At 44.5% G+C, this 16983-nt stretch overlaps 1 protein-coding gene across 1 annotated transcript; it reads left to right on the top strand.

The window, feature by feature from the left end:
• The first annotated feature begins 769 nt into the window (after positions 1 to 769).
• LOC104505931 (Golgi pH regulator) lies at positions 770 to 14980 on the top strand. The gene is made up of 13 exons (XM_010146698.1): positions 770 to 838; positions 1693 to 1796; positions 3285 to 3391; positions 4000 to 4101; positions 7160 to 7280; positions 7623 to 7703; positions 11363 to 11472; positions 12154 to 12242; positions 12613 to 12705; positions 13002 to 13097; positions 13666 to 13755; positions 14339 to 14404; positions 14564 to 14980. The coding sequence occupies exons 1-13, from the start codon at positions 812 to 814 to the stop codon at positions 14768 to 14770; spliced, it is 1293 nt and encodes a 430-aa protein (XP_010145000.1). The 5' UTR covers positions 770 to 811; the 3' UTR covers positions 14771 to 14980.
• The last annotated feature ends 2003 nt before the right edge of the window (positions 14981 to 16983 follow it).

Here is a 16983-nt window from a genome sequence, read left to right on the forward strand (position 1 = left end):
TGAGGGGTCCACAGCTGGATGCAGCACTCCAGGTGGGGTCTCACCAGAGCAGAGTACAGGGGCAGAATCCCCTCCCTCGACCTGCTGGCCACACTTCTCTGGATACAGCCCAGCATACGGTTGGCTTTCTGGGCTGCCAGCACACACTGCCGGCTCATGTCCAGCTTTTCATCCACCAGTACCCCCGAGTCCTCCTTCTCAGGGCCACAACGTTGAGGCATTCAGTACTGCCTTTACCTTACAGAGGCTGTTAACATGGTTCTCCCACATTGTGTTGGTGTGTAACGAAATCTAGTGTTGACTTCTCCAGAAATATCAAATGCACTTCTAGTCTTAAAGAAACATCAGATATTTTAATAAAATGTGCTCTACCATAGAAGGTGTGTATGTTGTGGACATTCACGTGTTTGCCTCTGTTCTTGTGTTTCCTGTAAAAACTGTGAGCTTTAATTCTGTAGATTAGAAAAGTGAACCAAGAAACCACAGTACTTGTCCTGGCAGGCCAGGAACTGAGGAATTCTGAGAACTTGGGAATACGGAAATGGTCTTTCTTGACTGGATCTTCCACAAGGCTGTAGTCTTCTGTGTCTGCTGCACTTGAATATTTAAAATGTTCTTCTCTCCCTGGTACCGTGGCAAGTTTTACTCTGTTGTGGATCTTGGGTGCTTTGGCCTTGCTCTTTTCCTTCCGTTTCTTTCATCTACAGACAGTAGTGAAGTACCTTTGTATTTTGCAAGTTGCTGGGTACAAATGTTAAGTGCCTCATCTCTTCTGCAGGTGCTGTTCTTTGGATTTGGGTGGCTGTTCTTCATGCGTAAGCTCTTCAAGGATTATGAGGTGAGAAGGAGCCTTTCATTACAATTCTACATCTTAAAAATTGCTCCCAAGTATAGTAATATTTTTGAAACTGCATTTGGCCTTTTTCCTCTCTTTATGCTCTCTTATTTTTCATTGTCTCTACTGTTACTTTCTTTTTAAATTCCTCTTGTGCTTCTATTTAAGACTCCTAGGTATCTGAGGTCATGGGTACTTCTGGAGGTAGTGAGAGTTTCCATACTGGCTACTGTTAAAAGAACAAAGAGGGAGGAGGTGCAGGGGTCATAGGGAACTCTTTCGCCTTTTTCTTGAGTGAGCCTGCCTTACGTAACTATAAAATTTCTGTGACAAAATCACATTCAGTGGTTAACTTGAAACTCGGTGAGGTGTGTTCGTTGTGGCTGAACTGTTTGTGAGGATTGGATGGGATGAAACTGTTGCAGTATCTAAGAGAACATTGTCCAGCTCAGAGGTGCCCTAAGTGTGAGCCAAACTGAGACCCAGAAAGTTTTTCTGATACAGATATCACCTTTAAATTGAAGGTTAAGATCAAAGAGGTCTGTCAGCAAGGGTCTGTCATCAGTCGGGCTGACAGAGGGCATCGCGTGCTTGACGTCCCTTCTGTGTAAGGCATCTCTCTTCAGTGTGCTGGTCACTGCGGTCGGTGTAGTACTGAGCAGCTTACGAGTGCCCTCTGCTTTCTAACGGGCTGTTGGTGTCCTCCCTTTCGGATAAAGGGCAAGGTGCCTGGAAGCAAGAGGCCTGGTTGCGTGCCATTGTACCTTGTGATTTGGTTTTTATTACCTGAGGGCTATCAGGATGCCATTCTAGGGATGGAAATGCCTGATGTCTCTGGCCTGTTTTCTTCATTGCAGGTGCGACAGTACGTGGTCCAGGTGATCTTCTCTGTGACTTTTGCCTTCTCTTGTACCATGTTTGAACTCATCATCTTTGAGATTTTGGGGGTCCTGAACAGCAGGTGAGTCTGGGAGCTCACTCATGGACTGGCCTGCCTTGTGTTCAGCAGCTTCAGTCCAACTTACGAATGAATGGATTTGTCTTGGGTTGGGGAAATGATGTGGGTAAGTTGTCAACAGCTCAACAAAGATGTGTGAGTGGCAGGGTTTGTTCATTCGCGAGAGCGGGAAACTAGAAGCCATAAGGTGCTGATTTTCCGTGCAGTTGCAATGAGTGTGGACTAGGTCTTTAGGGCAAGACTTTAGTCTTTTGACTTTCTCCACTTGTGAAGTTAAACGGTTTCTTTTATGGGGAGAGTTGTGAAGCTTCAGATCACGGGGAAGAGCACTTTTCAGATGTTAAGGACTGTAGATACTATGCACACTATTTTTTAAGTGGTGGTCAGAGCAGGGAATGAGATGTGCAGCTAACTATGGAGTGAAAACTACTTCTGGGATAGTACTGTGTTTGTGAATCAAAGGCGCATCCTCCCTTGACACAGGGTGAGGACTTTTACACAAAGGGGATGTTAAAAATGGTCTACTTCAGAAGTCAGTAGGAAAGAGAAGATAGAACAGTAACACGTAGAGGCTAGCTGGGCTTCCTATTTATCCTCTCTCATCGTACTAGTGGAAGAGAGCAGTCAAAGGAGTTAAAAGGCAAGAAATACAAAACTGATAAAAGGTAATGTTAGTTCTGACTGCATGTCCTTAATCGGTAGAGCTTGCAGCCAGAGAGATCACGGAGGGGAATGCTTTTATAAGCTTCAGAAAAGGGCTGGACATGAATATATATGAAAATGTTTTCCTCTGAATTAGCTAGGTAAAGGTGACAAGGATCTTCATAATTTCTCCTTCCCCCAGGCATGGGTGAGAGGCTGTGAGTTACTATTGGGAACAGGATATGTGTTTTTCTGCTCAAACTAAGTGAAAAGTTGGTTCAGCCGAGATTCATCTCATCTGTATTTGACTAATCTCTGACCAGAGAGTACTGATCAGTTTGCTGTAAACGTGTCTTTTTAAATTCTTGCTTTGCAAGGTCCTGCACATGAGACTTTGAAGTGAAATGTGGTGAATTACGAACATTAAATAATTTCAATCCTTTCAATTAGCCCTTTTTTGACTCAGCCACTCATGACGAAATTAACTGCTGCTTATACTTAGTTTTCATTTACCGTTCAACTAGATGAGCAGAAATCAAATGCATCGTGCTGCAGCCAGCGTTAGTCACCGTAGAAAATACAGTATTTGATAAAACAGCCCAGTGTGTGTTTTCTGGATAGCTGTTAATTCTGAAATACACATTCTTGAGCTCTGTATTAATAACAAAACGAAGCCAGAGCAGACAACCCCCTGCAGCCCTAACAAGCAAAATCCCGAATATTCTATGCGCTGGGCCAATACTATCTCATGTTTGGTGTAGCTGAAAGGATTGCAGTGATGTGCGATTGCCTTTGAGAAATCTGTTGTGTTATGGTAGCGTGCTAATCAGTATTTTGGCTTTCTTTTAGCTCTCGATATTTTCACTGGAAGCTGAACCTGTGTGTCATTTTGCTCATCCTAGTCTTCATGGTACCCTTCTACATTGGTTACTTTGTTGTGAGCAATATCAGACTGTGTGAGTACTGGGTTTACGGCAGTGGGGCTGCTGGCTTGAGGCCACATACAAATGAGAAAGAACTTTTCTGAGAGAGGGAGAGATTTGTTGGTCACTATCCCTCTCGCTCCCTCCTTCCTTCCTCTGGCTTTGTTCTGGCTAGATAACTCCTCTCTGGAACTTAATGCTGCAGCATGAACTGTTTATTGAGCAGCTGGTTAGCGGGTACTTTACCTGACCCCAAACAATGCAGCTATTCTTTATGGGTTTCAGCGAAGTTGAGCGCTTTAGAGCCACGCTACTGGAATTTGTTCCTTTACAATTTTAAGCTTGCAGCCAGACCCTGGCACCCTTGGCAAGACTGTTTTGATCTGCTAGGGAGTAAAAGAAATGGGCTGGAGAAGCTGAATAAACTACTCTTGAGGCAGAAAAGCTCAAGAAACTACTTCTGCTTTTTTTGCTTACTGCTGTCTGGATGAGGCCTCTTCTGTGTGCTGATGGACATTTACCCTTGAGCTATTGATATTCATTTCTCTTTTGTATTAAGTTGAGGTGTGTAGGTTGGAAAAGCTCTAAAGGAAGAACTTCTTTAATATACTCTTGTGTTTGTTTTTTCTTCTCTCCATTAGTGCACAGACAGAAACTGCTTTTTGCATGTGTTCTGTGGTTGACGTTCATGTATTTCTTCTGGAAGTTGGGGGATCCATTTCCTATCCTCAGCCCAAAACATGGTGAGTTTCATATTCTTGCCCATCCCTTCCTTCCTGAAAATAGGCTTGGTTATCTTACTTTTATCTTGAAGCCATTATTAATTTTATCTCAGCTCTGCAGTTGGGACTGTAGAAAGTCGTTCTTGCAGCTGAGGGTCTGCTGTGCTTTGAAATCTGCAATCTGAAGGTTGTCAGGCTGACAGAAATGGGTGGATATACCTTGAATTATTTGCATTAGTTTTCTTCCAGTACCAGAGGAAAACTTTAGGGAAATTAATGAGTCCTAACTGAACCTAGGGTATGTAAGAACACAGTGTACTTTTTGAGGACTTTCATCTCCACAAAAAGTTGATCACAATCTTTTCTAACTTGTTTCTTTTCTTGTGGAGACTAAAAATTCAAGTGAGAACTGGCAACCAGTCCTGCATCTGACCTTTTTTTGGTCAGGTTATTGTTTCTTGTAACTGAAATCAGATCAGTTTAACGTAGGTGGCTGTCCAGTTGACAAAACGTGGTAGGGTGCCTGAACACCAGCGTTACACAGACTGCAGCCAGCAGCGTGCCTGGTGGTGCGCGCTGGCTTTGGAAGAGCTTTGTACGCTGCCTGGACCCAGGGGCGGTTGCGTGGTACTAGGGTTGTGGGTCATGGAACCAAGAGTGTTTTTATCTGTAGTGTGAAGGTACCATGTGCCCCTGGGCTAGTCTGAGTCCGACGGAGATTGTCAGCGTGTGGCTAACTGTGCCAAATCCTTCAAGCGCCCAAGTGTGCCAAAGGATTAGAACACTGTAGAGCCAGACTGCTTTGTCACCTGGGTTTCCTGTGTAATTTGTGTCACCTTTATCACCTGGAAAATTGTTTGTGTATTTTTTTCAGCAGGTGATGTTCAGTCAGTTTCCGTCTAATTGGTGAATATGTCTGTCTGCATAGATAACCACCAGCTTAATCTCTCTGTTCTCAAGGAGGCTACTTTGCTCTCTACTAATCTGTGAGGGAAAAGCTGAAGGATACCAACTGCTGTAGGCTCTGCTCACTCTTTCATCTGTGATCCTAAAACTTTCCTAAGAGAAAGCATGTATCTGTTTCGTAATTGTGGTGTTTGCCACTGAAACACAATAGCTACTATATGGTGCAGATCCCTCTGCCCACTGTTTCATTGCCAAGGAAAACCTGTATCCACTTTGAGTCGCAGAAGGCACTTGAGTTGGCAGAATATAATAACCCAGTGAGAATTTAGCTTTGGGGTTTAGGTAATCCTCCCCAGATCACTGAAAAGGTCCTGTGAAGCTGCGCAACAACTGCAGGTTTCCAGAACTGGCTGTGGGGTGTGTTCTGTTTTTACCTTCTGCTGTACAGGGTGATGCCTCCACTGAACAGTTGTACAGTGCCTTTTCCTACCAGGTGTAGATGTAAGGTCAGAGCAAAGGATTCTAGGCTTTTGTTTCTTTGCTGTGCTGCTGTCCTGCAGGTACTGACAAGGCTTCTGCAGGCCTCTGTCGTGTGGCAGTGGCCCAGTTCAGACAGGTAGGATCCTGCTGTGGAGGGAGACGTGACAGGAGGCCGTGTTAATGAGCCCCTCACATTGCAGTACGTTACCTGTGGTGTCTTTCTCAGTGTGCCCCGCCTGCTCTCCTGTGTGTAGGGTGCTGTGCTGCAGGCGGGGGGTTGTGCTGACTGGTGGGGCCCTTCCAGATGCCTCCACTGTTTTATTCATCCTGTGCCAGGGGTGCCTTTCCTGGGGATGGTGATGGCAGCATGTGGCAGCTGGGAAATGCACCAACAGTCAGGGCTCTGAGTCAGGAGTTTGTTTAATAGACCTGGGTTTGGGAGCTTGTAGTAGAAGGAAGGATTACTCAATTACATACTCGTATTCTGATAAAACTCTTACCTTTATCTGAGTTGATAACACATTGATTTTGTCTGACCTGATCCCGAGAGGAGGGTTGCTGTGATGAGTGTTACGGGGAAGTGTTGCTTTAACCAGTGGAATGTCATGTCATTTTGAAGGCACCTCTGTTTTCACTGCTGCTGTCTGACAGTGTGTGGGGCAAAAGGCCAGTGTATTGTAGCACATTCTCTAGCTTGTGTAAATCTCTATGCAGCTGCACATGACTGGGTGTCTCGGTCTCCCTTTGTGAAGTCTTTTTGCCTCGTTTTCATCATTTATTCCCCTTCTCTGAAGCATGAAATGTGGCTTGGCACTTGGCCATCTCAGCTTTGCCGTCGTGTAAGCTCCAAATGTGCTGCGTGGCAGCTGCTGCATAAGTAGCTCCCTAAAAAGTGAGCGATGTTTAGTAGCACATGGCACTGTATCCTGAGAAAGCAGGTTGAGATCTGTGTTTAATGGCTGAGAAGAGTAAATGCAACTTGAGTGCTTGGTGTAGGTTACAGCGCAGGCTTGATGTTCAGGCTGCATTATGAGAATATCTATTTTAGAGTCCACTTGGTGCTCAGGTGGAATGCCTTGTTGGTGGTCACCTCAACAACGTGTGTGTGTCCACAAGATGAATACTAAGCGGCCAGGAGCAGCATAAGCTTCCCGTGTTGTCATAACTCCGCTGTCCCACAAGCACAAATTGTGTCTGATCTGGAGGGGTCACTTCTAATGACAGTTGACAGGGTAGGGCTTCCTCTCTGTGGGTCAGAGGTTTTTGGGCCAGTGTGCCAGGACTAACTGGTTTGCTAACTCTCACTCTGGGTATTGCAGAAGTGGTTTTGTGGAAGATGCCTCCTTTATAGTGTTTGGTGGATGATCTGTGTTCCCGCCTCAGCAAAGGGCAATCACTGTTTTATTAATTCAGGACCAGAATATTGACCATTAGTCCTCTCTGGATCTGTCCTAAGCTTCTTCGCAGCTGGAGTTTCCCGTCCCTGTTTCTAGGCATGGCAACATGCTTTCTGACAGAGGCTTTCTACCTCTTTCTTTCCATAGTCCCTGCCTGTACCTCATACTACCTTTGGTCATTGCAGTGGGAAGGCACTTGGATTCATTATGCGGCTCTGTATGTGTATGGGAAGGCGCCAAGAGCGGAGCAGAGTGCAGAGGGCAAGGTGACTGACGCAGTGCTTTTCCTCTCACAGGAATCCTGTCTATAGAACAGCTCATCAGCCGTGTGGGGGTGATTGGGGTGACACTCATGGCTTTGCTGTCAGGATTTGGGGCTGTCAACTGTCCATACACTTACATGTCCTACTTTCTCAGGTAACTGCAGCCTTGTGAAATATTTTTGTCCACCTTTTTGAGACTATTCATCTGCTTTTCCTGTGGCATTGATTTAAGTTTATGAAAAAACTTGTGTCCCTTCCCGTGGCAATGGGGTTGGAACTAGATGATCTTTAAGGTCTCTTCCAACCCAAACCATTCTGTGATTCTATGATAACCTTTTTTCCTGAATCTAGTTATTGCCATGTCTCCATGCTAGAACCATTTCCACTGCTGAAGCATGTTCTCCTACTATCGGCTCTTTCGTCTTTGTTTCAAGGCCGTGTGTCTGTCTGCTCTGAAATGGGGTAGCAGGCCTAATCGGGTGTCTTCATTTTGCAGGAATGTGACAGATGCAGATATTCTGGCTTTGGAGCGACGACTCCTTCAGACTATGGACATGATTGTCAGCAAGAAAAAAAGGTGAGAAGGCAGCAGTAGCATGACATTATTTCAAGGATTTTCAGTCAGTAAGGTGATTCTTGAAATTACCAAAATTATTAATCCTGCCAGGGCTACGTGCACCAGCAAAACAGGTGGCTGATTTGGGTTGAGCTCTGTGGTGTTTCATTATGGCCTGATACACAACTTGGGGTTTTTTCTCCATTCATATGCAGTAAATAGTACCCTTTCCTAAGGCAGTGGCACAGATCAGGCTTCCAAGGCAAATTGTAGCTGACGGCAGCTCGACTGGTCTGTAAACGGGCACCTTTCCCGCCTGATGAGGAAGTGACCCTCCAGCTCCACAGCTGGCTCTCTTCCTGGCGGTTTCAGTGCAGAAGTGGATTCATACACTGGGTGCTCTCCTGCTCTGAGGATGTGGTGTTTCCTGGGCAAAGCTCAAGCGGGCTAGTGAGTTGGTGTGGGCGCAGCTATATTCTTGCAAATGGCAAGGTTTACATTAGTTCAGTGTTGCAGAATTGCAAAAGGTTGCTAATGTGAACGTAGTGTAGGGCACAGGCATCCCATCAGAACTCTGCTTTTGTGGTTTTACCTTATTCTGTGTACCTCCAGTGAAAAATGGTGGAAAGAAGAAGATACTGTTGTCTGCTGTTAAAAATTATTTCATGCCTTACCAGTTGTGCAGAATAAATGCAGTACCCACAGTCACTTCAATGGTTTTGCTGTCTGACGCTGAATTCTCACAGCAGCCCCCCAGACTTTACTTTTGGTGCACTAACGTTTTAACAGAACCTTTACTGTATGACAGAGGAGCTTCTAGGTAATCTAACCCTGCTGAATGGGTCACCAGCGTGTGCATCTGCCGATCAGTACTAACGTATGAAAGTGCAGTTAAGGCATAACTTTTTTTTTCTTCCTCTTTGAAAATGTTAAGTGGTGAATAAAAGTTAACTCAGCATTTGTGGTCATGTGTGAGATGGCAAGCAGTGAGAGTATTTAATTACTCAGGCTTAATTGATTTAATTCACTAGAAGCAGACTAAAATACTGACTTTGGAGTGAAAAGATGTTGTTAGTGCTGCTTCTGAGTCTGTGCTCATTGGTTTGTACAGAGTTTTTGGACCTCTGGTCCAAGGAGACTGATGTTGGGCTAAAAGTAAGGACGTCTGGGACTTGTGACTCACTAGCACTTTCTTGCCTTCCTGCGGCCAGGGAATCTGAATATAGCCACTTTCTAACCATTGTGAAGAGCCACATAAATTGTGTTAAGCACTTGGGAATTATACTGAAGTTCGTGTGTTTGTATTTAAAAAAAAAAAAACAAAAAAAACCCAGCCAACAACCAAGCCTCCCCCCACCAAACTGTGTAGTCTCAAAAATCTGTAAGAAATAGCAGAAGCTCGAATTCTGTGTATTTGTTCTCTTTTTGCTTTGACAGGGAGCAGTAGATTGCATGATTGGACTATTTGGTAATATAAAGCACAGCTTAAAAAGTTAGATTTGTATCAGGCCAAACGCAATCCAGATCATTTGGCAGAACAAGCGGGAATAGCAGTATTTTACACCGTAGGGTAAACGCTGTAGTTCCATAAATTGTCAGTGACTTGCTGGACACCTTTGCAGTACTGCTGGTACCAGTGCACATGAGGGTTGTAAGGCAGTAGAACATAAAGCTTTTTTGTTTCCTTTGCTGATCTTGACATTTCTTCTCGTACCAACCCTTATTCATACTGGCTTCTTTGTCAGTAGGAAATAGTGGTTAAAAGTGGTTTTCCCTGATGCTTTTTGCACAGGAATTATTTTCTCCTTGAGTGTAATCAAGTAAAGCCTTATGGAAACTTACTCTGAGGTTGGCAGGTTGTTGTGCTGGCTCGTTCGTGAGGGAGTTGGTGGGTTTGTTTAGTTTTCCAGCTCGTGCTACCGCTGAGAGGGTTCGCTCGGAATCTGCTGTGACAGCTCTCGGGCTCTCTGAGTCTGCCTCTCACTACTCAACACCTGGTTGTGCACTGGTCAGTGAGTGGTGAGGAATTGTATCATATTGTATCACATGTTTTATTTTCTATTATTTTAATTATTTATTATTAGTAGTATCTGTATATATTAGTTTAGATTTAATTAGTAAAGAGTTCTTATCTCAATTCTACGAGCTTCTTTATTTTTCCCCCGATTCTTCCCCTCTGCTGGAGGAGGGGAGGGGGATTTGTGAGAGCAGCTCAGTGGTATTTTGCTAGCCAGAGTTAAACCACGACAGTTGTTTATACTCATCCTTGCAGGTATGACATAACTAAGCCTTAGGTTTGGAATGCCTAGGTTCTGTGACACCATTGCTTCGTTTTGCTACGTGTTAAGAGTCCAATCAGCCTATCTGACGTAGATATCTCACATACCTACACGCGCAAAGTGTGGTTTTTGCCTGTGGATCCTTTCAGTGAGGTCTGCAGGACTCCCGACCGTGGCGTGGGGGCAGAGATCCCTGTCATTTCTCAGAAGAAAAGGTTTGCTTGCCTTCATATACTCACAGCCTTGCGCTGTGCCTTGGCGTAGCTGCATTTTTGCTGCACTGCTGTGGACTGCTTGGGATGGGACATGTGACTCGGGTACTTGGAAGAAAGTAAGGCTTAAAAATGCAATTCTTAAATTTGGCAGCTATCAGGATGAATTGAATCGATCTGTGTTACTTGTAGCCTGGGGCCGTATGTGCTTTTATATTCTGTGGGGTGCCCCAAGGGTGTATCTTTTACTGGATGTGAAGGAGAGGTGATTTTTTTTTTTTTGTCTTGTATTACACTGCTTATCAACAATGTTGACGAGGGCTCAGTGCCAAATGTAGCAATGCTGGCTGCAGCTACAAGAAAGGACCTAAACGCTGTCGAATCATGGATTGCCTTGACAGTCCTATGAATAGTTTTCCGCTTAGGAATGGGTAACTGGCTCACAAATTTCAGTGGGGAGAAATGTGAGGGAATGAGGCTAGAAGCCAGCAGTGCTCATGGGGATTATGCTGCAGCGCACATGGGAGTGTGAGGGACAATCTGCAGCTGCTGCTGTAGTGCTGGAATTAGCTCTACGAGTCACGTTCAGATTGCCTAAAGCATCTAATGGTTCACTCCAATAATGGAATTATGTGTTTCTGCTTCATAACAGCTTGTCATGCAGCCCAGTAGTGAGTGACAGCATGTCGGAGTGCTGCTGCATACCATCCAGCGCTTGTGGCTCTGTGGAGGAGCCGGATGTTTGGTGATAAAGAAGAGGTGTTCGGCGGGGGGGGATGGGAGCAGGAGAGGTCTTCCGATTCCTGAAGTTGAGATAGCAGAGTCATGTGTTTGAGGAAAGGAAAGAGACTAATCATATGACTGAGAAAGCCGTTTGAATTTTTATTTTTAATTGGGTTTAAAGCCCTTCAAGGATCCTAAATGGATGTGTTGGGAAGTGTCTCATTGAATCTCGCTTGATTAGATCTGGGCTCTGCTCCAGAGCTAATCAAAGTAATGTTATGAAGCAAGATTGGTGCTAAGAGGGAAAAAAAATAGGGGCATCTGTTTGCAGTGAATTTAGTTTAGCAGTGTCTGCTAAGGAACTGGTTTTGTTTTTATGGGTGGGGTTTTTTTGGGTTTTTTTTGACTTTTTATGAAAATACTTTATTCCTTAAGGGCTTATTTTGTCCATTTTCTGTTCTTTCAGGATAGCAGTGGCTCATAGGACAATGTTCCAGAGGGGAGAAGTGCATAACAAACCCACTGGCTTCTGGGGAATGATAAAAAGTGTTACAACATCTGTTGCAGGCAGTGAAAGTATCCTTTATCTGCACGCTGGCACCTGCCTCGGGAGGTGGTTCCAGCTGTCTTCCCTTTTGAAAGGAGGAGTGTTAGTTGGGACAGTTACAAAGCATTTGTGTTTCAGCAGCCTGAGCCAAAGGCTGAACGCCTCCTGGGCCGTGCGCTCTCTAGCGCTGTGCTGCCTGACCGTTTGCCCAGGGGTTGGGCACACAGCTGTGCTGTGACACAGAGGGGAGCTGGCACGCTGCTGCCCTGCCCCGTAAATGCGCCGTTGCATCACTGCAGTGGAGGCGCACAGCAGATAGCGGGACAGATGTGCACGCTTACGGTGTCACATCGCAGATGTCTACCCCGGCACGTCACCCACATGGGAGGCAACTTTCCCTTTGGATCAAAGCGGAGCAGCAGTCTCCAAGAGCTCTGGTTCTATTCTGTGATGGGTTCCCCAGGCAGAGGAATAAAGAGCTTGTTGCACTACTGCCTAAATACTGTGTGCTCCCCACCCTCTTAGCATGGAGTAGCATGCAGTGTCTGTATCCCTGGGACTCTGGGTGCAGTGTTAACAAGGAGCGTTAAGACTGAATCACAAAACTGGTCTGGATTAAAACAATGGCCCTTGGGCTGAAGGTGGGGAACGTTTGGTTTTTGATTAAGAACTTGTAATGTGTTTTAGCCTTGACTGTGCTGGTTTGCCAGATCTGTCTCTTATCCAGCAAGAAGTGGATGCCCTAGAAGAGCTGAGTCGGCAGCTTTTTCTGGAAACTGCTGACTTGCATGCAACAAAGGTACGTAGTGAAATAACTGCCCAGATGGGTGTTGGGAGGTCAGAGTAGTTGGAAAGCGAAAATGTGACAATAAACTTAAAGCTCTTCAGCAGGTGAACGTTGAAACGTTGTGATGTGGTGGAGTGAGGATCTGTTCCTTTAATTTGGGGTCTAGATGGCAGTTTTCTGTCCAGTTCAGATAGGTATTGGAGTATGGCCCATGTTCCCAAAGCCATTCAGAAACATTGGAGTTAAGGGGTGTAGAAGGATAAAGCTGATAAAGCTGTGTTTGCTAGTATTGGTGCTCCATTAAAATTTTGTGTTGTGGATGGTTGTGGAAATGATTTTTTGATGTGTGTTCTGTTCCCCCTCCCTCCTTTTGTATTTCCAGGAGAGAATAGAGTACTCCAAAACTTTCCAGGGAAAATACTTCAATTTTTTGGGTTATTTTTTCTCTATCTATTGTGTCTGGAAAATCTTTATGGTATGTAAATGTTTTAGTATGTTTTATATTGACTTATGCAAATGTCACACGCTGCATAGATTATGCTATACATTCAGTCCATCAAATAATGCCCCAATTTCTTTAACATAAAGCTCTGGATCTGTCTTGCTGTATAGAGCAGTAGACAAGCAATCCTTACATGTGTGCATTTTGCACCTTCTTAGACAATCCAATCTCCCCTGCCCCTTTCCTTGGTGATACAAAAGAGTCATCATGCATGTGGCTCCTTTAATGGTGTTTTCTTGTTTGAGTGTAAATCCATCTCTCTCTTGTAGGCAACGATCAATATTGTATTTGACCGTGTGGGGAAAACTGATCCAGTCACAAGAGGAATAGAGATCACTGTAAATTATCTGGGAATCCAGTTTGATGTGAGACACTATTAATTCTTACAGCCTTTTCAGCAATTCCTGTCTTATCCGAGTAAAATCATACTGTTGTTAGGGAGAGAGTAATAGAGCCCTGAGAATGTGTCTTTGACTTCTGACTGACTGAAGAGGAAGGGAAAATGCACCGTAAACTTTGCTTTCACACTGATTTTATGCTGGGGTGGTAATGTGGTCTTGTCAGAGAGGCAGTGATTTGCTTGTTTGTTTTAGGCAAATGGAAACATGTTCCTCAACTTGCTTAGTTTAATACGTTTAACTACAGAGTAATTGTTTGCTCATGCACATAAGTCTTCTGTCCTTTACACTTTTTAAGTATATCCTTGGGAATATGGGCTTTTTTTTTTTTGATTGGTGTAAACTGAATTTTTTTCTCATGTGTTTGGAGTAAATAATTGCTAATATGTTTGTGAAAATGTCTTGTATAAACCTGTCTGCAGTGGATGTCTGTACAATCAGGAGATGCAAAGACCCTGAAGATTTGGCAGCTATACAATGTGGTGTAAATGAGGTTAGCAATAGAGATTCAACTGTATTCTTCTTGTTGATGCAGGTGAAATTCTGGTCTCAGCACATCTCCTTTATTCTTGTTGGAATAATCATTGTTACCTCTATCAGGGGATTGTTAATCACGCTTACAAAGGTAAGAGCCAGGACTCTTAATGTGGGTTTGGAGCAGAAAAGATCTTTTACTTTAGAATCATAGGTGGGACAAATACTGTAGAAATACTTTAGGTGGGACAAATACCGTATAAACTTCCAATACACATTTATGTTTTAGAAATCTGAATATAAATACTTACAGGGGGAGGAAAAATAACCTTCTGCAGTGTATTTCCCCACTCAGTCTCTATTGTTATTGCTGCTGGGAAGAGATGTGGATGTTAAACATGAGGAAGGGTCCAAAATGGTACTGTAGCCAGGCTTATTAGTAAGGTTGGTGAGATGGTGGTTAAAAGAATTTAGATTGCTTAATTTGAGCTGATGGTAGGACTGGAAAGGCATTAACTCAGGAGACTCATTGTCTTGACCTGGCTTTTGGTACCTAAGCTTAAACTTCAATATATATATAAGACTAAGACTGTGGATTTCAGGAAGTAGGGTACTCCTCCATTTATTTTCAAATGCCACAGTTTTAAATGGTGTGTACCTTTCGTGCAGTCCTAAGGCACATCAGACTTGTCTGACTGCTTTATTTCCAGTGCTTTTTTCTTTTTTCCCCCTAGTTCTTCTATGCCATTTCCAGCAGCAAGTCCTCCAATGTTATCGTTCTGCTTTTAGCACAGATAATGGTGAGTATGTGGATCCATGGGCACGCCTATATACATTTCTGCATGCATACATATTTGTGTGTACATACACACATAATAAAACCTTTGTTAGCTGCTGACCCATGTTGGCCATGGAGCCAATTGTGAAGCAGTAACTACTTTCTCATTTTTAATTTACAGGGGATGTACTTTGTGTCATCAGTGCTCCTGATCCGGATGAGTATGCCTCTGGAATATCGCACTATTATTACGGAAGTCCTGGGAGAGCTCCAGTTCAACTTCTATCATCGTTGGTTTGATGTCATATTCCTAGTTAGCGCACTGTCCAGTATCCTCTTTCTCTATTTAGCACACAAACAAGCCCCAGAAAAGCATATGGCCCTCTGAGTAAGGACGGCAGTCATGCGCCGCTCTCCGTCCTCTCAGCTGCACTGCTGCAACGCCTGTGGACTGCAACACTTGAAGAGAACCAGGACTATTCTGTGTGTTCCAGCAGTGTCACTGGCTCTTTGACCTTCCACACGTATTCGTCAGACCCTGTGGCTGATTTTGTTATTAAGGTGCCACAGCTCGAAGGAAAGGGGGATGCACGTATTGAATGTAAGGTAGATCGTTGCCGAGGAATAAGGGCGCTCCTTGGCACACCAGTATCTAGAGGCATTGGAACTTGTGTAATAGGCTGTCTGAGGTAAGACCTCCTACTGTCAGAAGAACATCTTGATAGAAGGCACCAAGGGAATGTGATTTTTTACTGTTGAAACGCAACACGTAATTGGGATTCAGAGGATGGCAGTTGTGGAGTTGAATGTTTGAGTCCATGGAATTAAATAAGCTTTTGTAATATCTCATGTAAGCATCACAGTTGTGTTTTTGTCAGCCCCAAAGACTCGTCTGGAAGTGAGCTAGAAAGTGGCTAGCATTTGCTGCCGGGCAGAAGGGAAGCGGAGGGAATTTCAGACCGTTTCGGTATGGAGTGTGTGCCAGCGTGCATCACTAGTACCTCCTGTCCTTAGGAGCTGGAGATCAGCTTTCTGTTGCTGAGTCTCAGTTGTGTTTTTTCTCCCTGCATAAATGGAACTGAGGTTTTGGATTCCTCTTTGCTAGAGTTCAGTGTGAAGTCAAAGACCACAGCTAGGCCTTGTTTACTGTGTGTGATACAAATTTGTTTGCCTTACGTGCTGTAACATTGGTGTTCCCCACAACCCGTGTTTTCTTCTGCAGGACCCCATTTCCCCTTCTTGATTGTAATTCCAGGTGTAAACGTGATGTTTATCCACGTGACTTAACCTTGTAGCCTCCAAGTGCCACTTTCCTAGGCTTTGTTTTAAAATTCTTCTGGAACAAAAGTTACAGGTGGTTAAGAGTAAGACCTGAGGGTGGGGGGAAAAAGAGCAACGCTAAACAATTTATTTCTGTGTTGTCTTCAGTGTAGAGCAAGGAGGCAGAGCATGCAGCAGCAGTATTACAGAGCCATTTATGTCACGATTCAAGACAGCGTGGCGTCGTCAGACAAACCTGTGTGTCTGAATTATGTCCGCTGTTCCAACTGCCATGATCCGCACTGTTTGCAGAGGGCAGCAAGTGGTGCGTCTTGAGTCATGAATTATGCAGTTAGCTTAATGTTTGAGAGGAATTTCTGCGATGTTAGCAGGAGACAGGAGCGTAATGCACAAGGGTGCGTTGGCTTGCGTCGCAGCAGTTGCGCTGCTGGAAGTATGGCATAGGAGAGCTGCCGCAGAGATTGAGTTGAGGAGCTTGGATTAGGGGGAGGATAGCCTCCTCTGGGAGATGGGGAGGAATCGGTTGCTCTTTATTAAGAGCTTATCCTTAAAAGGCTGAGATGCTTACGGATCTATAAAACGTTTCCGCCTGCTGTGGCAGTAACTTACGTGGGTAAAGGCGTGAATAACCAGCAGCATGTAAGTGAGTGACCGCCCGCCCGCTTTACAAGGCAGGAAGCCAGCGAGGTACGACTGCCATGTGTTAAATGAATGCCAGTTACGCTGGAGCGTTCCTGCATCTCCGCAAGAGATGGCAGTCCTTCACAGGTACGGCACTCCGGGGTACAGTCAAGTTCTGGGAGGTGTAGTAGCAAAAAATGATCGAAGAAGGAGGATTTGGGAGGTTTCGGGTTTTTTTGTTCTTGGCATAGTTTGTCCTCTCAAAACTTCGTGTCGTCATTGTTGTCGCTGTCTGCTCTCGTAGAGGCAGCTGATTGTGAGGAGGAGGAGGAGCTTGCCTACGGAGAAACAACAAATACGTTCTGATTATTATGTTTGTAAGCACGCGTGATAGTCTGCTAAGTTATGAAGGGCTCCTGTTTTCATCTGCCCTCAGCGTGCGCTTGTTTGGATGGCAGAATGAGCCAACAAATGTAATTTTTGTTGTTGTTGAAGTGCTTTTTGGAGAAGTACATTTAGAGGGAAATCTGTTCGGTGGAGGTTTCCTGTTTAATTCCCATACCTACTGAATTTGCATACAAAAGGCGGGGCTAACGTCAGGTCTGCGAAATGCAGCTTGGTGAATGGGAAACATTTGGAAAAAACCTGCAGCTGCACATTTGCAGACAAGGCTAATGAAAAATGACTAGGAGACAGTAC

Source organism: Eurypyga helias, unplaced genomic scaffold (assembly GCF_000690775.1).
Source record: "Eurypyga helias isolate BGI_N326 unplaced genomic scaffold, ASM69077v1 scaffold10752, whole genome shotgun sequence".
In the NCBI taxonomy this organism is placed as follows: Eukaryota; Metazoa; Chordata; class Aves; order Eurypygiformes; family Eurypygidae; genus Eurypyga; species Eurypyga helias.